The sequence below is a fragment of the Lampetra planeri genome, chromosome 1 (assembly GCF_965212315.1).
Source record: "Lampetra planeri chromosome 1, kcLamPlan1.2.h2, whole genome shotgun sequence".
Lineage (NCBI taxonomy): Eukaryota > Metazoa > Chordata > Hyperoartia > Petromyzontiformes > Petromyzontidae > Lampetra > Lampetra planeri.
Window position 1 is genome coordinate 9,592,730 of NC_136107.1, and position 25,876 is coordinate 9,618,605.

At 43.4% G+C, this 25,876-nt stretch overlaps 2 protein-coding genes across 6 annotated transcripts; one reads left to right on the forward strand and one right to left on the reverse strand.

Annotated features, from left to right (window-relative positions):
- The first annotated feature begins 1,236 nt into the window (after positions 1 to 1,236).
- LOC144717278 (nucleolar transcription factor 1-B-like) lies at positions 1,237 to 10,997 on the forward strand. 4 transcript variants are annotated; one of them, XM_078592736.1, is made up of 16 exons: positions 1,237 to 1,403; positions 2,236 to 2,292; positions 3,067 to 3,245; positions 3,332 to 3,406; positions 3,868 to 3,917; positions 4,101 to 4,209; positions 5,089 to 5,217; positions 5,335 to 5,484; positions 5,746 to 5,871; positions 6,424 to 6,534; positions 7,167 to 7,225; positions 7,519 to 7,696; positions 8,573 to 8,620; positions 8,866 to 8,916; positions 9,452 to 9,534; positions 10,793 to 10,904. In XM_078592736.1, the coding sequence occupies exons 1-15, from the start codon at positions 1,358 to 1,360 to the stop codon at positions 9,488 to 9,490; spliced, it is 1,407 nt and encodes a 468-aa protein (XP_078448862.1). In that variant the 5' UTR covers positions 1,237 to 1,357; the 3' UTR covers positions 9,491 to 9,534; positions 10,793 to 10,904. The 4 variants fall into 4 exon arrangements, with proteins under 4 accessions (XP_078448862.1, XP_078448843.1, XP_078448834.1 ...); XM_078592717.1 differs by lacking the exon at positions 9,452 to 9,534 and having other exon boundaries at positions 3,871 to 3,917; positions 10,793 to 10,997; XM_078592708.1 differs by lacking the exon at positions 9,452 to 9,534 and having other exon boundaries at positions 10,793 to 10,996.
- FASTK (Fas activated serine/threonine kinase) lies at positions 9,664 to 22,890 on the reverse strand. 2 transcript variants are annotated; one of them, XM_078592685.1, is made up of 12 exons: positions 22,773 to 22,890; positions 22,112 to 22,189; positions 21,251 to 21,557; positions 20,567 to 20,990; positions 19,708 to 20,397; positions 19,117 to 19,265; positions 18,567 to 18,783; positions 17,726 to 17,885; positions 13,549 to 13,640; positions 12,416 to 13,463; positions 12,173 to 12,287; positions 9,664 to 10,918 (listed from the first exon to the last, which is right to left on the reverse strand). In XM_078592685.1, exons 3-12 carry the CDS (start codon positions 21,500 to 21,502, stop codon positions 10,829 to 10,831), a joined length of 3,237 nt encoding a protein of 1,078 aa, XP_078448811.1. In that variant the 5' UTR covers positions 21,503 to 21,557; positions 22,112 to 22,189; positions 22,773 to 22,890; the 3' UTR covers positions 9,664 to 10,828. The 2 variants fall into 2 exon arrangements, with proteins under 2 accessions (XP_078448811.1, XP_078448819.1); XM_078592693.1 differs by lacking the exon at positions 22,112 to 22,189.
- Between the last annotated feature and the right edge of the window lie 2,986 nt (positions 22,891 to 25,876).

Below are 25,876 nucleotides of genomic sequence, written 5' to 3' on the forward strand. Positions count from 1 at the left end.
ATTTTGTTGAAGAACTGTATACATTTTTTCTGTACATGTGTAATGTCGAATAAACAACAATCGGCACCAAAAGTGAAACGCAGGTGCGGAATTGATCACAACCACGTGCATACGAATGCGGTGCTGAGAGGTACTTTAATAAATAAAGCGTAACTTCACCTGTGAAGTGGTCTTATCCGATTCACTATGTGTTACCAAAGGGGTTAACCAATTAAGACACGCACCGTAATTAGCAAAGATAATTGTATTCTTTGGGTCTTTCGGTAAAGCCACGTAGATAGAAAAATAATAAAATTAATAAAAATAATAACCATATCCCGACGTTTCGATTGCAACACAAGCAATCATCATCAAGTGAAAAATATAGCGGGAGAGCTGCTGAGGCAGGGAGGATTTGAGATGAGTGTAGCCCAAGGGTCAGGGAGCGGGGCTAGAGATGACATTTGCATGTGAATGTAAGATCGGGTAAATCTTGACAAACGAAGCTGTGGGGGCGGCCATTGTATTGTGAGAGATTAGCATGCCAATGTAAGAGAGATTAGCATGTCAATGTCATAAATTTGCTTGTAAATGTAAGCTCGGAGAGAGCTCGGGAAGAGCCATCGCCACATGGAGGTGGAAAAGGATGGCAAGCCGCCATTTACTTAGAGAGGGGGGATGGGGGGGGTTTGGGATGGATGGGGGGGGGGGGGGGAGTGGGGGTGGATGGGGGGTGGGGGATTGGGGGTGGATGGGGGGAGATTGGGGGTGGATGTGGATGGGGGGGGATTGGGGGTGGATGTGGATGGGGGGGGGGGGGATTGGGGGTGGATGGGGGGAGATTGGGGGTGGATGGGGGGGGGGGGGGATTGGGGGTGGATTGGGGGTGGATTGTGGGTGGATGTGGATGGGGGGGGATTGGGGGTGGATGGGGGGAGATTGGGGGTGGATGTGGATGGGGGGGGGGATTAGGGGTGGATGGGGGGAGATTGGGGGTGGATGGGGGGGGATTGGGGGTGGATTGGGGGTGGATTGTGGGTGGATGGGAGAGATTGGGGTGGATGGGGGGGGGTTGGGGGATTGTGGGTGGATGGGGGGGTGGATGGGGGGGTGGATGGTGGGGGATGGGGGGGGATGGGGGGGGTTGGGGGGATTGGGTGTGGATGGGGTTGGGGGGTTGGGGGATGGAGGGGTTGGGGGATGGGGGGTAGATGGGGGGTGGGGATGGGGGGGATTGGGGGTGGATGGGAGGGGTTGGGGGAGTGGGGTTGGGGGATTGGGGTTGTAAGTTGGGGGATGGGGGACCTCGTCACGTGCTCAAAGCCCCGCCTCGCTGCCGAGTGGCGAGTTCACTTTTGCGTGGCGAGCGGCAGCGTTTATGGCATCAACTTCGCAGCACGGTGAAGCGGATATTGATTCGGACGGTATGAGATTCACGTGAATATTTATGATGTTGCCACTCTGTACCGTGTCCTTATAAACGATCATTGTTCTACAGCAGCCGGGTTAACTGTGTAGAGTAACTGGGACGATTTGTTGTTGCGGCCTAGCGGGTGACCAGGTGGGCTTGCTCGGATAGATGCCCTGCGGGGCCACGTGCTCTAATCCCTGCTGCACTGGGAACGGACGGCCCCGGGGCGAGTAAAGTGGTGGCATCTAAGCGAGTGTTCTTAACAATTGTAAACAAAAAATTAGAACGTTATTTCTTTGCTGATATGGAGACCGAGGCTGCCTTCCGTGTTCTGTTTACAAACCTGGAACCATTGGTGGATATACATTCTTAGGGCGGAGAGGAGGCAATCCGGAGTACCATTGTTGTCTTTCCCTCGCAAAATGCTTCTATTATCGATGCCCGGAGGGGCCGTGTAATTGATAAATGCGCACGGCGTTTTGATCATTTACATCATTTTTAGCGATTTATTGGTGATACAGCGGAGGCAAAAGTAGTGCAGTTGCATGAACACTTGCGACTAAACACAACGCAGACATTCGTCGATAACTCTGTAGCCGAGTAATAACTCCGGGTGAAAAGTCTTTTGCATCCTAATCCTATGGAGCCCCACATGAGGTCTGGTTCTATGAGACATTTTTTTTTCCCGGCCGAGATGTTACAGTTCTTGGGTAAGGTTTAGGAATTAGGATTTTAAGGTGAATGGGTTTGCAGTTTGGGACTGCATTACTCAAAGACTGCTTTTCTTGCCTCGCGTCTAAGGCCCTTGTGTGTTTTTACTCATCTTTGATATGTTGTGTTACTAGAGATGGATCAAGAAATCCAGTCGGTGATTGTCATGTCCAAAAAAGAGACGCCAAATGGTAAGCTTTTTGCCCTCAACCGCGGGAAAGATCCAATCTATTGCTGGATGAAGAAGTCCTTTCGGCCGAGCGGTGCTGGGTTGTAACAATCCATTTAGCACACGTGCACGAGCAATTTCATCCCTCCAATCTGTGCTCCTTGGGATGCCAGGCACTCCATCATTAATCGCCCGTGTATTGTGGTATCACTGGGCATAATTCAAATGGACAGTATAGAATGCACATGCAACGTCCATGCTGCTCAACAGTTTTCAATCCCAATATTGCAGCTTGAGGTATTCTGTCATTGGCCGAATTAATATATATTTACGAATTTTAAAAGGATAATCACCAATTTGGAACCGCTACAGTAACATTAAGTCATGAATATACTAAAATACACATAAAAGTGATCCAAACAAAGAGATACTTTAACCACAGTTACATTTTGTTTTCCAAAAAAAAGTTTTACTAAAATGGTATTGGTGAAACTAAAGCATAATTATAAATGGGGAAAATATTAACCATCTTATTAGATACACTGACCGTCATAACCAAAGGAAATACACTGCTGCATTAACTAAAATTATTTTTAGAACTGCTTTTTGTGTTCAGATTATTGTCCTTCCCCCACCTCCGATTTCCACGGTTGGCAATGTACGGTGAGAGATAATTTCTACATTGAACAGCAGCCCAGAAGGCTGTTTAAGTTAGTCAAAAACTGGAGATTCTGAACAGTGATGGCTGTTATGAATGTAGTTGGCTGGATTGACATTTATCATTGCACTTTTACAGATGGATGGTCGCAGCAGGATACAGATCTCTTACTAGATCGGATGGCAGCCTGCTTACCCGCTGATGTGGAAAAACTCCGGTATCAGACGTCTCTGTCCAGATTGGACTGGGAAATTGTCAAGTTTGGCCCGTACAATGCTGTACAGTGTAAAGAAAAATGGGGAGAAATATCTGGAAAGGTAAGTTACACCTTTATATATGCTCATCTTTGATGGTATATTTAAAAGAAAATATCCTTGCAACTTTTGGAGAATTGTTTTCACAGATTTGTTTGCATCGTACCTTCCATGAGATCGTCAGGGACACTGAACGTCTGGTGAAGTGCGATGGAGAGATTAAGGTCAGTGACACTTTGTTTCAAGCTTCACCCATCCACTCACCCACCCCTCTATGTGCAGTTCTGACTGCACTGCTGGGGATGCTCCAGGAACCTTCACCCGCACCTCCGATGAGCGTAGTTGGCTATGCACGGTGCAAAATAAGGTCATACATACTTTCGGCCACGCGCTTTCAGTTGGTGGGGGGATGTTTGGCATTTTTTTCTGGTTCCATTGTTTTTCGATTTGCTCCAGGCGATTTTTGCCATGAGCTGATGCAACATTGTGTTTTGACTGCAGATATCCTAGATGGGTGTAATACTCTACAATTACCATTTTGTTTTATAAAAATGTGTGTACACGAGTAGCATACAAAGTTGAATGCAAAATTATTTTAATAGAAATTTCCTGGGAGGTAATAAACATTTATAATTCCAAAAAACTTACAATGTTGAAATGCACTTAATTGTGTCTGGTTTCTCAGCAGTGTAAAACTCGTAAAAGGCGTGCAAAGGCTCTAAAAGAAAATACTGAGTAAGTATGTTGCTTTAAAATAAATGACAATTTGCTCGCTTGTTTATCTCATGAGTTATGTGTAAACATAGCATTGAAATTAATTGGTAGCTTCAATGTCTATCCAATGTTGATTTCACGTGGTATTTCAAACATTAACCTAGGTAACAAATGCTTTTTTTAAAAATATCACTTGAACACCAGGATCTTGGATTTGATTGGTGACATTGGAGGGGCTCAATCACCACCCACGACTGCATTTAATCTGTGGTGTGAGAAATCCAAGATTACTCTTCTGGTGGAGAAGCCATCTGTGAGTTTTGGCCTGGTGATGCTGTTGTACAAGTTTACATTTTTAGTGGCATCCACAGAGACGCACACTAGAACTTGGAGGCAACACATTTATTACAATACCCCGACAGGGTAACTATATGAACGTACGGGAAAACGACATAGGTGGTAACAACTTCCACTAACGGCTTAACCACAACGGGCAACTACATAACCGGGTCAGGTCAGTACCGTACTGCCTGACCCACGATGCCGAATGTGACGACCGGAGATCGAGGAGACTAGCATGGCCGGTTGATTCCAGAAGACAGCCCGGATCGGCGCTCGGGAATTCCCTTTTATGCCCCCGAGCGTGGCCTGGCTCCACCCTAGACCACGCCCCCGTGTAGATCCTACTAGAAGGTTCTGGGCCTTGTGACGTGTCCCTCTTGCCACCCCTTGGCCCCCCTCGCTACCCTCTCCTGGTCTACTGTATTACTGTTTTCTCATTTATTTCACTTTTCCGATTTATGATGTTTCTGAGCAGTACTGTTTCCTATATTTGGGAAATCCTTTACCCAATGTTATCGATCTGCTTCGTAGCATATTGTGAATTTTGGTAATGATACACAATGAGGGGGATGGTGATGGATCGGAGGCCCTTCATCCAATGGTGGATCGATCACGCTGGATACTAGTTGGTGGGCAAGTGTGCTAACTATGCTAAATGTCTGTTTTTAAATTGCATTTAAATGCGTTTTTAAGTTAAGCATGTTTTAAAGTAATGTAGACTTCAATAATTTGATCTATATTATCCAATTTAACTATGCAGTCTATCACGAACATTTTATGGATTCTTTATATGCCTTTTTTTAAATAACAATAGATTTTTAAGGTGACGTTTACCACTTTGCATTTACAGATGTCTGAACGTGTGTTAAAAAAGACCCTTTCAAAGAAGTGGACAAAATTGCCAGATGATCAAAAATTGCGCTGGGTAAATAAAGCTTTGAAGATTCAGCAAAGCACGTGTGTGGAGAACAAAGTCAAGGTCTGTATTTAGACTTTGCAACATATTTCCTGCAATTTTGCCCGTACCACCTCCGATATAATTGGGATTACTCCAGCAATAATATAACCCAATAATACTTTGTTTTCCTCTTTGCAGGCTTCAGGCAAAAAAAGTGATGTCCATTTCACGTTTATAAACGAAATGTTCCAAGCCATTCAGGATAACGGTCTCAATTCAGATCTCCCGAAACGGGATATAGTACGCATGATTTTAAAAACCTGGAAAGAGATGCCATTGGAAGTTAAGGTGAGTCCATGCTGCATCTTGGTTACTTGGTTGCATACAGGTACCACCATGACTTATCAATGTAGAAGATGGTCTTACATTTTTACACCAATGCTGTGAGGAGCTGAACACACTTAAAGGAGTTGAGCTTGAGCATATTATTTGTTGAAAGAATTTGACTAGCTGTTTATTCCCTATCAGTATATATGCTTATAAAACATTACTTGCCTCTGAAGTTATGGAATGTGTTTTTTCTAAGTTGTCACATCTTTTGGCTTTTAGAGAAAATACTGCCCTGATTACAAGATTGATGAAAAGCATTTTTGGGAAGCAGTGCCAGAGGTACCCCCTTCTGCAAAGGAGCTGTACATCCAGAAAAAGCTGCCTCTGCTAATGCGCAAGAATCGGGTGAGCTGCTGAAAAAACTACCCTTTCTAGTGTTGAAGCTGGGAGGGATATTGTTAAAGTGACAGTTTAACTTGATCCAAGCCAAAGTACTCGAAGGTGCGCATGACATGTTCCATATCGACCCAATACTCATTGGCTCCAGATCAACTTAAAAATCACTGCCATCAAGATCCTCCAAGGATTTGCTCATGCCTACGTCTGTTCGCTCATCTTGCTCTACCCCCCTCCATGTACTCTGTTCTAGCAACCAAGGCCTGAAGCCTCCAGTCAACCTTCACTCAGTGGGAGGTTGCTCTTTAGCCTCTGCTTACCCCCATCGTCAAGAACTCCCTTCAGTTTTATCATGCTGCCAACTGGCTCCATTTACGTCGGGATTCGGATTTTCCTCTTTCTCTAAAAGTATACTGTCCTTTCTCCAGGATTGCCCATGTCCGACTGTTTGTGTTACGCTTTTTGATATGTAGTTGCATTTATGCTATGTAAATACAAATTGTATCGCAGTTATACGTAGGGTAAGTTGGTGATCTCTTGTGGGATTTGTATTGCTCACAGGCAAACCAGACCAAAGCTTGGAGCATTGCGGAGGAAAAGTGGCAGACACTTTCAGACGAGAGTAAACGTGTTTACAAAGCACAAGCAAAGGCGAAGAAACGGATTTATGAGGTAACCTGTGCAAAATAACCCATTGTTCAGCCCAAGTAAATCTATAAAATTATACACTTGCCTTGTTTTGTAATCCAGTTGTGAATATTGTAGCCCCACCTCCAAAACTACATTCGCAAGGTCAAATTATCGGTGGTGGGCACTCAACTGAATCCAGTTCTGGAGGTAAGGGTTGATGAACTGCACATGTGAAAAACCATTTCCCGTGGTTGTCGAGGTATCATAACCGTGGCTCGCCAGGAGAGGGCAGTACAGCAAATGGACGAATCGCCATCTGTTTAGCTGGGGATAGTGTTTTGTCCCCCTTACGCGTGTGGGTTTTTTCCAGGTGCTCCGGTTTCCTCTCGCTTGTATAAACACTCATCAAATGCAGCATCGTCGTGAAAATAAGTCCTACGACTTTCCGTGGCTTTCCTAGATAAATAAGTGTGGAGATTACCCCCCCCCCCCCAACATTGCGTTCAGTTGTAAACTCGTCACGTAATTTCATGCACTTGGTGTCAAAGCTTGAATTGGCTTTGTAAATTGTTAAAGCAACATTTGTAAATAACGTGGACTTGACCGCAAAACAATGATAGCATGTACATAACTGTTTTCCTGCTGAATTTAAATATTAAGTGTTATTTTGACAGAATGAGCTGAAAAATAATACCTCGCTTCGAGAGCTCTCAATGCGAAGAAAACGTGCACCGTAAGTACAAAAGTCGCATGTTTGCCCAAGTTCATGATTTGTATTGTGGTTCACAGATTTAAACAAAGTATATTTGGCTGTGAATTTAATAATAAAGCCAGGTTCATTCTCAGATATGGAAATTATGCAGAAAAGAAACTGCCTTTTCATTTCAGAAATGTCTAAATTTGCTACTTACCTGATAATGGATGAGTGATTAAAAACTCATTCACCAATAAAGTGCATGCTCTTATACAAAGCTGACTGTTATACAATTTACATCTTACATTGCAAATTCTCTGCTTTTAAAACAGCTCAAGCTTCTCCGTGTATACCAAGATGTCAGCAGACATTGTGCCGGACTCTTTGGGAAATAAAAAAATTCATGTATTGAGGAACCTGTGGAGCGACGAAAAGCAAAAAGCAGATTACATCAAAGCTTCACATGCTGCCAAAGTCGACCAACAAGCCATAGAACGTCTTGCCCTGCAGGTCAGAATTACACCCAGTGTTTTTCTTTTTAAAGTGATTGATTTGTCCATATCCTTGGAAGTCGTATGCAGTTGTAGTTAACCTGTGCAAAGGTATTTGAATAAAACACTATTTAAAAAAAAATACAATTAATCTTCTTGGTTCTTTCGGTAAAGTCACATAGAAGGGAAGTAATAAAATAATAAAAATAAAACATAATAAAATAATTCTCACGACGTTTCGGCCACAACGCAAGCAGCCGTCCTCAGGTGGAGAACAGGTCCGTCAAGTAGACAGTCTGAATGGCACGCTCCAGGCTTGGAGTGACTATTTATGCTGGGAGGGAGGAGCGAAGAGTGTCTTGACAAAATAATTTGCATATCAAGAGGAATTTAGCATATTTATGGGAAATGCAGATATGCGATTAGCACTACTTGTGAAATGCCAAACCTCCTACGCATTTCACAAGTAGTGCTAATCGCATATCTGCATTTCCCATAAATATGCTAAATTCCTCTTGATATGCAAATTATTTTGTCAAGACGCTCTTCACTACTCCATCCCAGCATAGTCGCTCCAAGCCTGGAGCGTGTCATTCAGACTGTCTACTTGACGGACCTGTTCTCCACCTGAGGACGGCTGCTTGCGTTGTGGCCGAAACGTCGTGAGAATTATTTTATTATGTTTTATTTTTATTATTTTATTACTTTCCTTCTACGTGACTTTACCGAAAGAACCAAGAAGATTAATCCCTGCAGTCACGAAAGCTTTAAATCGAAAAATACAATTCTTAAGACACTGATTTCCTTAACCTTGCATTTCCCAATAAATTGTTGTCTTATAAAAGTTTTGTTTAAAAGTTGATTTCAGGAATTGTTTTGTGGTTTTTGTTTTCAGATATTGCCCCACAGAGAACGCGTTGCACTTGAAACCATGTGGGAGATGGTGAGCGAGTGTTACCTCTGCAACATTGACGGAGTGTAACACGTTATTTAATGAATCTGTACATTGCTAACTGCTGTCGAAATGTACAATTTTCTAAGACGCTTTAACACAATCTTTAATACCGTGACGTTTTTCAAACATGACATGCTTTGGAAGTGCTCAGAAGGGCAATATATGTTTAAAGACAGTATTGGCAACGTGTGATGTGGTTATTAAATATTAAGTGGTATATGATTGTCTTTCAGAGAAGAAAAAGAAAATTTGTGCACTCCAGCAAGAAAAAGTGCACAATCGAGGTAAGAAGGCGGCAGCTGTACTGATTTGATTCTGTTCTTTCCTTTACAGCCATCTCTTATCCAGCATTCTATGAGAATTCGCTATAACAAGCAATTCGAATTTAGACCCATTTTGCAAAACGAGTTCAAAGTTAGCTGAGCGAGCAGAGACCGATTGATAAATATGCATCCCATCCCATGGTGGCAGGAGGCGCAGTGGCCCGCAGCTATTTATTTACCAGCTGTGCTGAGTGTGTCTTTGGTCTTGTGGGAGAAGGGGGGCCTCGTGGAGGGGTGGTGTAACGGTTCGCCTGTTAGGTCGACTCAACTTTAAATGAGTATCATACTTAATTTGGAGCTTTTGTGACTGCAGGAATGACTCTTTGGTTCTTTCGGTAAAGTCACGTATCAAGAGAAAATAATAAATTCAATACTAGCATACGACGTTTCGATTGCAACATGGGAATCGATGGGAAAACGATTGAGCATTTTTTGCAAAACATATCTTCCTCGTTAAGCAAGACGCCTGTATTTAGTGCAGTTTTGTTTTTTCCAGACTGAAAATGAAGTGGATGAGGAGCATGACACAGACTGATTTGTTGGTCGCAGTAATATCTGATGCATTCTCTCACATGGAGCGTAAGCATCTTGGTCCGCTTTGCAGAATGTGAACTTGAAGAATAAGACCTCTTTGCTTGCTGCAGTATCAGTAGCCATTTTTCCATATTCAGTTTGACACTTTGTACCATGAGATGTGAAAAAACAGCCTTGAACTTTTATATTTTTATTTAAATTAACACCCAGAACAGTCAAGTCCCCTGTTAAATACCCAATTTAACCATCTAAGCCCCCTCAACTGCTGTTAAAACAGTATACCAAATAGTTTTCTTACCTGCAGCAGTGCAAAAGCTTACACATCTCACGGGAATCACACATGCCAACTGCACATACAACATACCGTATTGTAAATACCATAACACGTTCTGAAAAATATTGTACCCTACCCATGTTAACTTGTAAATGCTACTGACCGTATAGGTACAGCAGCATATATAATGGATGATACCTTCAGTCAAACTCAATTAGAGTTAAAACGAACTTGCATTCCACCCTTTACAAAATGACCACTGATTGCATGAATGCAACAATAGCAGCTCATAAGTTTTTCTTATGTCAGTTCAGTGGCATGGTTTTGGTTAAATCTCTAAGTTGGCTATTTTTGTCATGTGCATTAATACCATTGTTTTGCATTTTGTTGATGCTGCTGTAAAATTTATTCAATAAAATGGTATTAACATCTTCAGTATATTAGTATGCGTGGTGGCCACAGGCCTCAAGCAATTCATGTCATTTTCTACAGTATAACTGTAAAGTAGCAGACTATATTAGGGCCTCAGCAGATGTAAAATGTACATTTTTAGTGTTAAAACAAATCCCAAATTGAACTTGTATTCTTGTTAATTTTGTAATGACCCATGGAACAAATGCAAATATTTGTTCACAACAATTAGTATGCATATGCTGGTGATAAGGCAACTTACTGATTAAATTATAAATTCCTTCATGCAAAAAGAAAAAGGCTTCTAAACTGAATGTTCTTCGAACAAGGTATTTGCAGTGCTTCACACTTTGAGGCTGCAAGAAAGCATTGGCCAGGTTCTGCATGAGCAGATGGAAAGATTGTCTTTGTGAATAAAACAAGACACTGTGCCAATTTTACCAAATGTAACATTTACACAGAAATATTTTTTCATTCAAAATGGTAATAAAATAAGTTAATTCAACAGTGAATCATTTGATACTTTTTGTTCATGCAATACTCCCAATTGGGATATACTCTACTCTTCACCCCCCAACCCAGTTTAACACTTTATGCAATATCTTCCCCCCCTTCCAGCCAGGCACCCAGATCCCAACCCCACCACCAACCACGCTACAGTCCCTCCAACTCGTTGAGCTTGCGTTGTAGGTACTTCTTCACTTCCTCGATCCCATTCAGCTTCTCCAGGTCATGGTATGGCAGCTGTTCAGCCCCAGCGGTGAAGTGAACACAGTAGAGGTTATTGTGAAAATGCTCCATTATAAATCCACGTTAAGCATAAACAGATATCAGAATGTATTTACACTGGAGGAATCCAATGAGCTTTCAAGCTCGTCCTAGATGTCCAGTAGGTATTTCTTTGGGAACATGGTATATTTAAACTATATTATACGTGCAAAACAATCAACTATTTCACAATGTACGAAGCATTAAAGTGTACTTGTAAGCATTTTCTCAATACAGTAGAACCTCTGGTCACGAACGCTTCTGACCGACGACCAAATCGGGTTCCGACCAAAAAATTCACAATTTTTGAATCTGGTCACGAACACAAACTCGGGTGGCGATCAAACACGGCCGCGGCCGATTTCCCCTCACGCGACATTTTTTTTGTAAGCGCCAAATTTCCTGTTTGTTTACAAACAACACAAAGCGTAACAGTTATGTATATAACTTTTGTTATATAAAATTCCTAGTAAGATATTAATTTTGTGAGTGGTCATACCCCTCCCCCCTCATTCAAGCCGTAATTTAGAGACCGAAAGCGCTGAGTACGTAAATCGCTAACATAAGAACCCGTTAATCTCTTCTCGCATCATTCATACGGTGAAGTAAACGTTCATATGATATTACGGTGAATGCTTCCAAAAACAATACTGTACCCAAATATTACTGTTAACTTACTTTCAATAGAAACATTAATTGCTCATACGAATATTCTCTCTCTCAGAATCGACCGACTGATGTAGCAGACGAAACAATCATCTTGTTGAACGATTCTAAACCTTGACGCGGCAATGTTACTTTTCTGTTGTTCAAGGTTTTCTCAGTGTTATTCAATGTTTTTACATTTAGTTGACTACACTATGAATTATATGGCATAATTAACTATTTTTGTGCTTAAAAATCTTTAAAAAACAATATTTATATACAGTTCATAGGAGTCTGAAACGGATTAATCGTATTTACATGCAATCCAATGGGGAAATTAGGTTCGAGTCACGACCAAATCGGGTTGCGACCAAAGTTATGGAACGAATTATGGTCGTGACCAGAGGTTCTACTGTACCAAGGGTTTTACATTGTCCAGCCCACAAATGGCCAATCCATTGTATTATCGGCAAATCGATGTCTGAAATAAAGTCCTATTTACAAACATTAAAACACCCTTGCTAAAGCGAAGTCTAAGCATGTGTGTGCATGTGAGAAAAGCAATCCCGAAGTCATGGACTGTACCTGCACAATGTGGTAACCCAGCAAGCGTAGATGCCGGTCTCGCATGGCGCGTGAGCCAACCAAAACATCAGAGCTGTGACAGTAGTGCCACTTGTCGTTAACAGACATCACTATCCTGGAAAAAACATCAGACGGTAAATTACGCTAAACAGGAAAGCCAGTTAATGTACATGACGATTAGCAAGTTAACTTGATAAAAGGCTTTCTCACCCCTGCCTCGATTAGATGGTCAGGGCTACTCACCTATGTATCTTTTCTGCATTTTCCACTGCTGAACTTGGCGAGTCATTGTCCACCCGTGCTGGGTTTCCGAGATGCTGCTGCAGGTGTCCACCAGCTCTGAGATTGGTGTCGGGCTCTGTGTCTGTTAGAAATCGCTCCGTATAAAACGGTGACTCGTAGAACCGACGGATTGATTCCTGGGGGCTGTACACATCAGACTCATCTGCCTGGATTGCACTTTGCTGCAGCATCCCTTCTTGATAGAAGTGGAAGTAAGCTGACGAGATGACGTTCCCTTGGCCATCTGTTGATGAGCATAGTGTGGCTATATGTCCCTGGGGCATGCGATGGTCCTGATGAAAGTCGGACGTCACTGCTGCCATCTGCTGCATCATCCCGCATGGGTGGCTACTTTGTGCAGCGACCGAGGCCACTGGAACCCTGCCTCCTGAGTGATCACTCAACACACCCTGTCCAATCTCATGAGGATCTCTATGTGAACTTTCCGAGCCTCCCATGATGGATGCCACGGAGCCCACTTGAGACTGATCATTGATCTGGAGGTGCTGTTGGCTATAGGGGTAAGAGCCCCTGCCCTGTGTGGCAGGTGACAGATAAGCCTGAGGACTGTCTGTTATGGGAACTCGACCACCAGTGCTGGAACGTGAATGCTGAAGTTGGAGACTGCTCGCAGCAGAAAAGTTGGGTGCTAAAGTCCTGACTGCAGCTATGCTGGCTGCTGCACTGTTGCAGGTGTTTACTGGATGGTTGTGTGCATGATGCCCACCCTGGCCTAAGAAAGTGTGTGTTGATTGACAATAGGCAGAGTTGTGAGGCGACTGCAATTTGGGATTGTGTAGCTCCGACTTGAAGTTTCTCTTTGTTATTTTTTCGCACTGAAAGGGAGAAAATGCATGTAGGTCGGCTGTCAGTGCATCCATCTGTGTTTGATGCTTGACGTCTGATCTTGTGTTCGGTAGAAGGGGATGAATTAAGCCATGCATTTTTAGATTACTGTTTACATCGGTTGGCAGTAGTCTCTTCTGATCGTCCATAAAAAGCAAGAAGTCTGCAAAGAGACAAAAAAACAAGTGAGCATTTTAAGTGTGTAAAATCTAAAATTATAATTAAAAAGTAAGCTTTGTATAATTCACCAGTGTAGTATCCTGGAGGGAGGACCTCATCCTGCTTGAAGCACTGTGCTCCCACAAGCTGTCGCAGGGCTTCCGCCACAAATCCCTTGTAGCTGCAATTTTAAACATCACAGCATGAAATGTACACAATGCGGTTAATAAATAACAAATCAATGCCCCACACATTGCGTTTATACTTGTGCAGTCTTCTTGGTTCTTTCGGTAAAGTCACGTAGAAGGGAAGTAATACAATAATAAAAATAAAACATAATAAAATAATTCTCACGACGTTTCGGCTACAACGCAAGCAGCCGTCTTCAGGTGAAGAATGAGACGCTACCAAGCTAGGAGCTTATATATAAGCTGGGTTGGAGGTGGAAGAGCGCCTTAACAAAAAGAATGTGCATATGAAGAGGAATTTAGCATATTCATGGGAAATGCGTAGGAGGTGGGCGGGGGGGTTTCAAAGTCATTATGCCTATGCATTATGCAGGATCAGCAGCACCAAGGGAGGGTGCAGGGAGTAGCATTAACAAAGGAAAGGAATGTTAATAGTATGTAGCTGCAGTTACTAAACAACCACGTAGAAAACTAAAGTATAAACTACATAAAAAACTAAAGTATAAACTGCATAGCACCATCAGTATACTTACTATACTCTACAATAAGCTGAGTTACTCACAGCAAGTAATACATTACAATTCTATGTCGTAAAAATTATATAATATGCTTCCATCTAAACTTTATTCTCTTACATCACACGAGCATACACCGTACTGTATACTGCCATAGATAAACCCAACATTAAATTATATACTGTATTGCTATAAACCACCTTATACATTTTAATATAACACTATGTATTATTCTACCCACCGTAATGTGTATCACACTGCTATATGTTTACTATACAATTACGATACTATATATTACTTTGTACATTGTATTAAGCATATAAATGTTATACTATTTGTTATTATACACTGTACCATTGACCGTCGGGTCAATGGGTGAGTCGTGGGGGGAAACTTGCAGCGGAGCAAAGAATCCATTCCCTGTGGAGAATACAATGCCAGTGAGTGGAACGCGGTCTGAAAGTCACCGTAAACGTGAACACAATCAGTTAAGATCCGAAATGGTTTATTACGTCCTTCCAATGATTGCTAAGTCAGACTCCATCTTCTCAGTTAAAATTGTCTCTGTGTTTGTATATGTGGATCGCCTCATGAACGAATCTCTCATGATAGCCAGATGGCTTGCAGAGAACCTCTGTCTTGGAGAAGTCAATGTCATGTGAGCCCACTGAGTTGTAACAGTGATCTGCCACGGCTGAGGTGTTTGTCCTACCGTGTTTCAGGTCTGCCTTATGTTCACGGATGCGGTCCGAGACATGTCGTTTGGTTTCCCCAATGTAACTGCTACCACAGAGGCAACTTAGTTTGTAGACGCCAGGGTACTGTATGTCTGGAACCACATTTTACAGACGGTACCAGATCACGGATTGTATGTACTGTGTTGAATCGGACCTGGATCTTGTGTTTAATCAGGATTTTGGAGATCTTTTTTGTGACCCAGAGGGATGACATTGTCATCCTCTCAGCCGACAAAGGCAATGCCACTGTCATCATGGACAAAATAGAATACAACAACAAAATTCAAGAACTACTCAACGATGGCAGCTATACACAAATAAAAAGAGACCCCACCAACAGCCTCGTCACTAAAACCAACAAAATCATTTCTGATTCAACCGCATTAATTGATCAGACCAAACAGTTCTCGTTGAAACCTTCTGCAGCCATGCCACCAAGATTATACGGCTTGCCAAAGATACATAAAGAAGATACACCTCTTCGTCCCATTGTCTCTACTATCAACTCCCCCACCTATAAATTGGCTCGTTTTTTGTCTGAAATCCTACGGCCTTTCACTGGAAAAAACACCTCTGCTGTACTAAACTCTACTGACCTGGTATCGACAATCAAGGGGATTGCCCTGTCCCCAGACGACCTGCTTGTCAGTTTTGATGTGGTTTCCTTATTCACCAAGGTTCCTGTACCTGACACCATCGCAATCATTGAAGACTTGGTTCATCAAGGACTGAATGCTGGGGTACCCCCCCTGGTGAGACACTGCTTAACCAATACATACTTCACCTGGAATGGAACTTTCTACAAGCAAACTGAGGGCACCCCAATGGGCCCCCCCCTATCTCCGGTTGTAGCCAACATCTTCATGGAGAAATTTGAGACGGACGCCATCCAGACTGCCACTCTACGCCCGACCTTATGGAAGAGGTACGTAGACGACACTTTTGTCATCTGGCCACATGGCCGGCCTGCTCTAGACCAATTTCTCGACCACATCAATTCCATACACCCAGCCATCAGATTCACCATGGAAGTCGAAAAAGATGGCAAGCTACCCTTTTTGGATGTCCTAATTAAAAGGAGACCTGATGGTTCAATGAGCCACTCTGTCTACAGGAAAACCACCCATACGGATGCTTACCTAAAACCGGATTCCCACCACCATCCATCCCAGAAGAATTCCCTCATCAAGACTATATCATAGAGCCCAATGCATCTCCGACCAGGAACACATTTCCAGTGAACTCAAACACGTACGCCAAGCTCTTAAGGCTAATGGTTACTCCGACTACACAATCCGCAAAGCCATCACTCCAACCATCAAGAAGGATCCTGTTGAGGAGCATTTCAAGACCATCACCTTACCCTACATTGCTGGGGTCACAAAAAAGATCTCCAAAATCCTGATTAAACACAAGATCCAGGTCCGATTTAACACAGTACATAAAATCTGTGATCTGGTACCGTCTGTAAAAGATGTGGTTCCAGACATACAGTACCCTGGCGTCTACAAACTAAGTTGCCTCTGTGGTAGCAGTTACATTGGGGAAACCAAACGACATGTCTCGGACCGCATCCGTGAATATAAGGCAGACCTGAAACACGGTAGGACAAACACCTCAGCCGTGGCAGATCACTGTTACAACTCAGTGCGCTCACATGACATTGACTTCTCCAAGACAGAGGTTCTCTGCAAGCCATCTGGCTACCATGAGAGATTCGTTCATGAGGCGATCCACATATACAAACACAGAGACAATTTTAACTGAGAAGATGGAGTCTGGCTTAGCAATCATTGGAAGGACGTAATAAACCATTTCGGATCTTAACTGATTGTGTTCACGTTTACGGTGACTTTCAGACCGCGTTCCACTCACTGGCATTGTATTCTCCGCAGGGAATGGATTCTTTGCTCCGCTGCAAGTTTCCCCCCACGACTCACCCATTGACACGACGGTCAATGGTACAGTGTATAATAACAAATAGTATAACATTTATATGCTTAATACAATGTACAAAGTAATATATAGTATCGTAATTGTATAGTAAACATATAGCAGTGTGATACACATTAGGGTGGGTATAATAATACGTAGTGTTATATTAAAATGTATAAGGTGGTTTATAGCAATACAGTATATAATTTAATGTTGGGTTTATCTATGGCAGTATATAGTACGGTGTATGCTCGTGTGATGTAAGAGAATAAAGTTTAGATGGAAGCATATTATATAATTTTTACGACGTAGAATTGTAATGTATTACTTGCTGTGAGTAACTCAGCTTATTGCAGAGTATAGTAAGTATACTGATGGTGCTATGCAGTTTATACTTTAGTTTTTTATGTAGTTTATACTTTAGTTTTCTACGTGGTTGTTTAGTAACTGCAGCTACATACTATTAACATTCCTTTCCTTTGCTAATGCTACTCCCTGCACCCTCCCTTGGTGCTGCTGATCCTGCATAATGCATGGGCATAATATGACTTTGAAACCCCCCCGCCCACCTCCTACGCATTTCCCATGAATATGCTAAATTCCTCTTCATATGCACATTCTTTTTGTTAAGGCGCTCTTCCACCTCCAACCCGGATTATATATAAGCTCCTAGCTTGGTAGTGTCTCATTCTTCACCTGAAGACGGCTGCTTGCGTTGTAGCCGAAACGTCGTGAGAATTATTTTATTATGTTTTATTTGTATTATTTTATTACTTCCCTTCTACGTGACTTTACCGAAAGAACCAAGAAGATGAATCCCTGCAGTCACGAAAGCTTTAAATCGATACTTGTGCAGTGTTCGTGAATGTGGCACGCATTCTCCACACTGACCTGTACTTCCTGTTTACTTCATCTGCTGTCAGAGCATGGTCAAACATTGTGACCTTGTACTGGTCAGGCAGCCGGGGCCCACTGTAGCTGGGACACTCCAGAGTGATGGCTGCATCCAGCAGAGAGAGGTATCGCCGCACTATCACCCCATAAGGGCTGTCTGGAATTGGGGTTTTATGAGTAAAGGGGAAAAGTATTGTTACAACATGCTGACAATGCAGTCCAGGCTTTTACACCCACTCCATGGTGTAGTGTAACTAGAGTAGAGCTTGCAAAAGTGCCAAGACGTGACCACATCACTGAACCCTCAGAGAAACTGTACTACTAATAAGTTGATCAGCAATCATGAGACCAGTCACAGCACTGGATCCATGCAGCTTTTCAGAAACCAACATGCTCATTCAGGATATAGAGCATGTAAACTGCTATGGTTTGATAAAAATATAACTGAGGTTTTTAACCAATAGAGTTGAGCATCGCAGCAACAAATACAAAAGCCACAATAGCGTTTGTGAGCATTTGTCAAGTGATTAAGGATATTCAAATAAAAATATGGTTGCAAAGTTTAGCATTGAAATAACTTTGACCATTTGACTGTTTTTTTCTACCTGCGTGACTTTACCGAAAGAACCAAAGACTATTGATTCCTGCAGTCACGAAAGCTTCAAATCAAGATTGAACTTTAACCAAACTAAAAATTATACTTTGGTCTTAAACATTCACAAGCAACAACCACAAATTTAGCACAATCATTATTCCAAGACATTTTTAAAAGTCGAGCTATGTTACATATTTCCAAGAAAGGAAGTTGGTTGTCCCAGGCAAAGGCAGCAGCACCTACTCATGATAATGCGCAAGAAGGGTGGTGAGAAGACTTTGCCGAGGCTGGCAGCCGGGAAGTGGTTGAGTTGCACCATAGACATGATGATGTTGACCGTCGCGAGTGGCGAGTGCAGTGCTTTTTGCGCTAGAACGGCCTCTAGCCTTTCCATGAGCTTTCGCTCACTCGGGGGCTTGTAGTTCATCCGGCTGAATGGGAACACGAGTTTCTGCAGCACCTGCACACAGGGATACATTTCCTTTTGCAGCAAACTGAGACTTAAGTTTGTGCTCATGCTTTCAAGTGGTTAGTCCAATAGTACCCATAATCATTCTTTCGTTTGTAACTGAAATGTGTTCTACCAGTGGGCTTAGATTTTTAAACTTCCATATACCCTAAGATACCTGAAGAGATGTGGCCGTCCTGTTATCATGACCATTGTCTTATGGAAGCTGCATTTTACAACTCGCCTTGTGAAGAATATATTAGACAGAACCAGGACTACCTTCATACAGCTTTAAGACTACCAATCCCAAAAACTACTTCTGATATGTGCAAGTGGGAGTGTGACCTTGGTGTCAAGCATCTCGGCCTTGTTGATGAGGAAGTGAGCGATGGTGTCAAGGAGCTTGGGCTCCCTCAGGCGATGCCGGGCCAGGTACTTGGCAATGATGGCCATTGTGTGAGGTGACATCGAGTCCACCTTCTTGGGTAGCTCCTCTATAAAACACATTGCACCAATCGAGTAATGTGACTTCATACAAATACAAAATTTATTTTATGCCATTCTTGTATTGGCATGTTTTACATTAGAGGTCTTGCATTAAAGAGCAACTGTGGAAAGTATTGTTCGTGCAGTAGATACACAAACTAAAAGTTGATGTTTTACATAGGATTATGCAAACAAACGGGAGGTTCAATTATTGGACTACCCCATCTGGTCCAGACTTCTGTCAATGCCAATTCATTATTTACATATTAATTAGTGTTCACAGCGCAGCTGTTGATTTGTCCATACGTAAATCCCAAGGAACAAGTGTGAACCCTGGAATTTGGGAACTAGATAAGATACATTTCTCATATTAACGTGTGCAAATCACGATAATTAACGCTCTATTTAGTTAACAAAACACGTGCATATTAATCACATTGCCTTGGTCACCTGCGAGCTTGTTGATGAACTTTTCCTGTCTGTTCTCGTAGAAGAGCTGCGAGCTAAAGATGAGCTCGAGGGATTTGTTGGAGGCCTGGGCCACACAGGTGGACAGCATTTCGTCGAGCAGCACTAGCTCATGCTCGCGCACGTTGCCTACATGACTCAAGGTGTGCTTCACCAAGCGCAGCACCTTCCTTTCCAGGTTCACGCGTTTGTCTGCTTGCTCGTCTTGACCTCCATTCATTTTCGCAGAACCCATCCCATCTTCCACTGCAAAACCAGCTCCTTTTTCTACCGAAGTGCAAGGACCTGTTGCCGCCATGGAAGCGGCACCAATTTGTGCACAGATCCCACCCATCGTTGCCTCCGACATTTCGGATACCTTTGAGGTAGCATTTTCTAATGCCTCCGGGGTATTTGCCAGCATCGACTCTCCTGCTTCTGGCTCACTGGCTGTTGTGAGCATGCGGTAATATGACAGCAACAAGAAAAGCGTTTGAGGATGGCGCTCCCGCTCGATGTTGCGCTCCAAACTGTTAAGGCAGGGCTCTACCAGGGGGTGGTTGTGTGGACTCGTAGGATGCAGCTTCATTACACTACTGAACAGCATGGAAACATCCTTTTGGTTGAAGTGGGCCAATCGGGAATGGGCCTCTTGCTCCAAAGTGCGCACAACATCTGCATTGCCCTGCATCCCTGTTTTTGGCACAAGAAAAGCAATGTGGCATCAGTGTTGTGAACAGTTTTAATACAAAAACAAATGGTATGGTTGCAAGTGGTTTAGCCTCTTATTTTACGCCATATCTGATCAAAGCATCACTGTCATTCACAACTGAATATTTTTTTTACAAAAGCCATTACTTACCCAGAGTTGCCAGTGCATAGAGACAGTTGACTACGCTGAAGTTGTCAAACTGACAACAGTTCTTTGCAACGGCTTCACATAGTGCTTTGAAGTCTGGGCTGTCTTGCAGTTGCTTGTAGGCCGATTCCACAGTCTGGCAATTGCTGTTGCTGCCATCACTTATTCCACTTCGCTGTTGCTGGTGTTGGAGGATGTGGCCGAGCCTCTGCAGCGCCACTGGGTAATGGCTTGGAGCGACCTTTCCAGGATTCTGTGCCAACCAGCGTAACACCTCCTCTGGGCTGCAGGAGCGCTCCAGCAGTCTCTTCATGGTAAAGAACGTGTCATAGCTCACCTTCTCCCGTCCCACCTGCCATGCCTTCCTGGCTGCCACTGCCTGCGACTGATGAGGTCGGTTGAATCGACCAGTGACTGGCACACAGAACTGGCACAAAACACAAGGGGTTGTATTTTACTATTCAATCCATTCAATGTAAAATTGATCACAACGGTATGAAAACTCCAATGCAGGTATGTAGGATATGACTGGCCCCATCTAAATATCGTTACGCATTTAACCGCATGAATGCATTTGCAAGTAGTTATTTTTACTTCGCACACAACTATAAACTATATAATTTATGCACATGCAATATTTATAGTATCTGGCTGACAATGAAGGTGTGGATGACACCATATTCCTACCTGCGCATGGAAGGAATCTTGGTGCAGGAACCCGTTTGGCAGGCCCAAGAGGCGGCAACCAATGCCCGCGGCATGCTGCCGGCCTGACAACAGCGCCCTGGGGGGCAACGGTGCGATCAAGTGGCCAGCCAGGCCGCGCATGTGCAGGCCGCGAGGCTGGTAGAAGGATGCAAAGCGCGGGGCTCTCACGGGTTGTGGGAAGGCGTTCATTTGTGCCTCGGATCTGGCCAGTCCTCGCAGAAGCGTTAGCATGTTTTGAACCCGCGTCGCTGTGCTGGGAGCCGGCCAGGCCGTTTGGTACCCCTCGCTGCAGGCGCACACGCACATCATGGCCCTCACTTAAATGTCGCTCGTTATACGTTTCATTATACAGTAGCTGGCTTACACAAGCAAAGGTTGCAGCCCTCTCCTCCACGAATGAAATTCTTATTTATTTTAAACACATGAAACGGGCAAGCTCGTTGTTGGGAATAAGACACCAACAATTAGGGGACGTCTAGTTCACGTAGATGTTAATCTGTGATGAGCTATCTCGGGTCAGGGACCAAATGTCTCAAATACGTAAACGTGCAATATTTATTTATTTATTTACAGATACAAACAGGACGTCGCGTAATGCAAATTTTCAACCGGCCAAAATCGTTTTAAAACGGCAAATATACACTCGTTCGGCAAGGATCACTGATGGAATCGGGTTTGTTACCATCTCAAAAGTCGAATCAAGATGGAAATCAACAAAATGCTGCGACAACCGTGGGCTCAAAGCCACATGAAGTGAAGCGTTGGGAAGTGGCGTTGAGACTGTGAAATCGCATCGTGGGGGTCCGAAGAGAGGCATATAAACACTGGGTGATCACGAACCTGAAAGGCTCGGGTTGTTTCCTTAATGGACAAAGTGGTCGAGCTGGTTCAATAGAACGAGTAGACCCAACGTATCCCCTAACACAAAAAATAAAAACCAGACAAGAAAAAGGGCGTCAGAAAAGTCGAAAGGGTTTTCTAAACGTGGGGCATTAGACGACATCTTGGAGACACGTCTTAAACACCAGGGGGCCGGGTCGCATACAACATGAGGAAGATTTCCCTTCAGTTTCCGAAATGTAAATGCATATTTGCACTGTTCTACACGACCCGGGCTGCCCCAAGCCCCCCCCCCCCCACTGCTTCCTCGACCCCAACTCATCAACTTCACCGGCGTCAACTTCACTAAAACTCGAGGCACTTCCCCGGAAGCGTGACGACACTCCCCACCGGGCAGGCCTGACCGGTGACTGCCAAATCATCATCTGTGACAGTAGATGAATAATCGGCGCGCTTACGTTTACTGCGATAATCGAAAATCTTAACGTCCCGGGTGCCACGACCACCACCGAGTGGGTTGGTGAGTGGGTTGGTGGGGAGGAGGCGCACGACCTGAGCCCGCCTCGGCTCTAGTCCGCGGGCAGCCTGCGTCGTGGCCCAGCGCCAAAACCCTCCCCAATTCCCGGCGGAGGCTCGGGGAACCGCCGACAACGCCGCTCACCTCGCCGCCGCCGCGACGCCGCTAACGCCACGTTCATGGCTCCGGTGTCGAGCGCTCGGCGTGGCTTGTGGAGAGCGACATCTTCATCCCCCCCCCTACCAACTTCCGGGTCAGACTCGCCGCTTCCGGGTCTGACTAATCCTGAACTCCGCCACGCCCCCTGCCCCTCTCCACCCACTTCCGCCGGCCCGCCCCACCCACCCCGCCCACAACGCCCCCCCCACCCCACCCACAACGCCCCCCCACCCCGCCCGCAACACCTCTCCCAATCAATTATAGATTTGAAGCTTTCGTGACTGCAAGGATTCATACTCTTAGGTTTTTTTGGTAAAGTCACGTAGGTAAAAAATTTAAATAATAGAAATAAAATAATAAATAACTTCTTCTTGGTTCTTTCGGTAAAGTCACGTAGAAGGGAAGTAATAAAATAATAAAAATAAAACATAATATTATGTTTTATTCTTATTATTTTATTACTTCCCTTCTACGTGACTTTAAAAATAATAAAAATACGTGACTTTAAAAATAATAAAAATAAAACATAATATTATGTTTTATTTTAATTATTTTATTACTTCCCTTCTACGTGACTTTACCGAAAGAACCAAGAAGATGAATCCCTGCAGTCACGAAAGCTTTAAATCGAAATAAATAACTTATTTATTACTTTATTTCACGTAGGTAAAAAATAAAAAAATAGAAATAAAATAATAAATCACTAATTTATTATTTTATTAGAAATAATAATAGAAATGAAATAATAAAGCACTGATTTATTATTTTATTTCCATTATCATTTTTATTATTTTACCTACGTGACTTTACCGAAAAAACCTAAGTGTATACTCCTCCTAATCACGTGCCGAGTTAAAGGCCCACGCGATTTGATGGTGACGTCCGCGATTCGTGAGTGGCGATTCTTTGTAAGAATCGATCCGTTTGGTATGTCGGATTCATGTGTATGTCGCCTCCAGTGGCTGCATTCTTGCATTTTACGAGAATCGACGCTCATTCGTAGACTCCTAGATTTGAAGTTTTCGTGACTGCAAAGATCCATACTCTTTGGTTTTTTCGGTAAAGTCACGTAGGTAAAAATGTAATTTAGTTTAAATTTTTATGGTAATTTTTTTACCTACGTGACTTTACCGAAAAAACCAAAGAGTATGCATTCGTATACTATATATTGTTACGCTAACGTCTTTTCCGATGCGTGTAGCCGCACCGTAAGCCGCAGAGATCTGTTTCGATTGGCATATGGACCCTTATATAAATGTGCTATGAAGGAGGGCGATTACCCGAAACGTCGCTTTCGATATACAGTATTATATTGTCCCGTTCAGAAAGTTTAATTGACGAATTTGTTGAGGGTTTTCAAAATAATGTATTAGATTGTTATGATAAATAATAAATACATAGTCGTGCATTTCTCATCCTCGTGCTACTTTTTCCTTTTGAGTTATAAGCAGAATGACGCACGGCGCATTAAGTGTCTTAATATAATAGCTGTTTAACCCGTACGGTTTACCCCGTATTCTTGTACAGGGAAATTGCGTTTTCAGGTCCATACGGCGTACAGCCTTTTCAATACGGGCAAAAAAATGCGTCTATTTGTGTTGCTTGTGATGGGACTTTGTCGGATGAACGTTGACATTTATAAGGGGCACGGGGTGACCACTAAGGTTTGAATTGGTCTGTTAAAGGTAGGGCACTGATAAGGGGTTGACAGGTTTGTAATATCATGTTCTGTGTCTCAGGACTTTTCTGCTTTGAGATATTTGGCCAAATTGATGAATGAGGGGTTGGTGGAAACCGGGTACGTTTGCATCCCTCTTAGCTGGTCTGACACCTGACTTGGTGATGTGTTGGTTCAATTCAGCTGCCGCAAGATCCGACCATGTCCGTCCAGTGCTCGCTGAGCTGCATTGGCTTCCAGTTGCTGAACGAATAAAAAGTCGCACTCATTCGATTCGAAGTGCTTGCCACAAATGAACATTCGACAATACCTTGCCGACCTCTTCAAGGAGCATGAACCATGGCGTGAACTCCAGTCATCCTCGCAGCGGATTGTCTAGCCATCGAACAGCGACGGTCGCCGCATCACTCGCTTTCAGATACAATTCTGTGGCCGCCTGGAATGCTCTTCCTTCCGATATTAGGAAGCCACTGGAGCTAGCCACTTTTAAATCTAGATTGAAAACGAATTGTGTTGTGTGTTGCCCTTCCCCTGTACCTCCGATTAGCACAGTTGGCTACGTACGGTACGAAAGAAGTTCAACATACATAACGTGCCACTCAAACCGAGGACAAAGTGGCTTCCCGGATGGAACGCTCACCATAAGTCTGAGCTAGAGCAGAAACGGGTACCACCTTAGATATCAAAACTTCAGTCATACCTATATATGTATTTCGCTGCTAATAGTGGATTGTGATATACCATTCATTTCGAGCGGTTATCACAATTCACTGTTGTTGGCAACATCAAGTTATGTCACCTCAGGTTCTACCGACAAGTGAAATATCTGGCCATAGTTCATGGACTAAGCTTACAGCCTTATGCCAGTGGTGGAAATTCCACATTCATATTAGGAGAGCCAGTATATCCATAGGGAAACCCAAGTTGTGTTAGTTTTAGCGACCCAGGAAGGATGATGGCAATGTTTAATGACTCACTGAACATTTTCTGGGTCACTGGTAGACCGGTAGCACTTGACTAGTAGCCACAGTCATAGCGTGAGTTATACTGGATTTGGTGTACCGAAGCGGACATTTCTGGGAAAACCAGGCTGAATTTAACACATTGTATGTATATTGAACTTCTTTCGCACCGTACGTAGTGAAGGTAGACGCGGTTAGTCCACTAGGGGCGTTGGGGCGCCGCCCCACCAAGCAGCTGGAGAAGAGAAATTATTTGATAATAAAAAATACTTTTCTATAAATTGTTTTGTTGTGTTCAAAAATGATACCTTCAACGTGAATTGCCGAATGAAGACAACATTTTAAGTTCGTGTTAGAAACCACTGCAACACCATAGTCTGATTTGTGCCTCGGGGAGGTCTCGGGGCGGCAGTGAAGGGTATCCGAGTGAGAGATGTCTCCCTTCATTC

Excerpts from the sequence above, each read along its gene's own strand:
- LOC144717278 (XM_078592708.1), top strand. The coding sequence starts at position 1,358 with ATGGCATCAACTTCGCAGCACGGTGAAGCGGATATTGATTCGGACG. Across the intron at positions 5,485-5,745 it reads AGATGCCATTGGAAGTTAAG|AGAAAATACTGCCCTGATTA; the intron begins GTGAGTCCATGC and ends TTTGGCTTTTAG. Across the intron at positions 8,621-8,865 it reads TTGAAACCATGTGGGAGATG|AGAAGAAAAAGAAAATTTGT; the intron begins GTGAGCGAGTGT and ends ATTGTCTTTCAG.
- FASTK (XM_078592693.1), bottom strand. The coding sequence starts at position 21,502 with ATGCTAACGCTTCTGCGAGGACTGGCCAGATCCGAGGCACAAATGAAC. Across the intron at positions 20,398-20,566 it reads CTATGCACTGGCAACTCTGG|GGATGCAGGGCAATGCAGAT; the intron begins GTAAGTAATGGC and ends TGCCAAAAACAG. Across the intron at positions 18,784-19,116 it reads CCGAGATGCTTGACACCAAG|GTGCTGCAGAAACTCGTGTT; the intron begins GTCACACTCCCA and ends CCCTGTGTGCAG.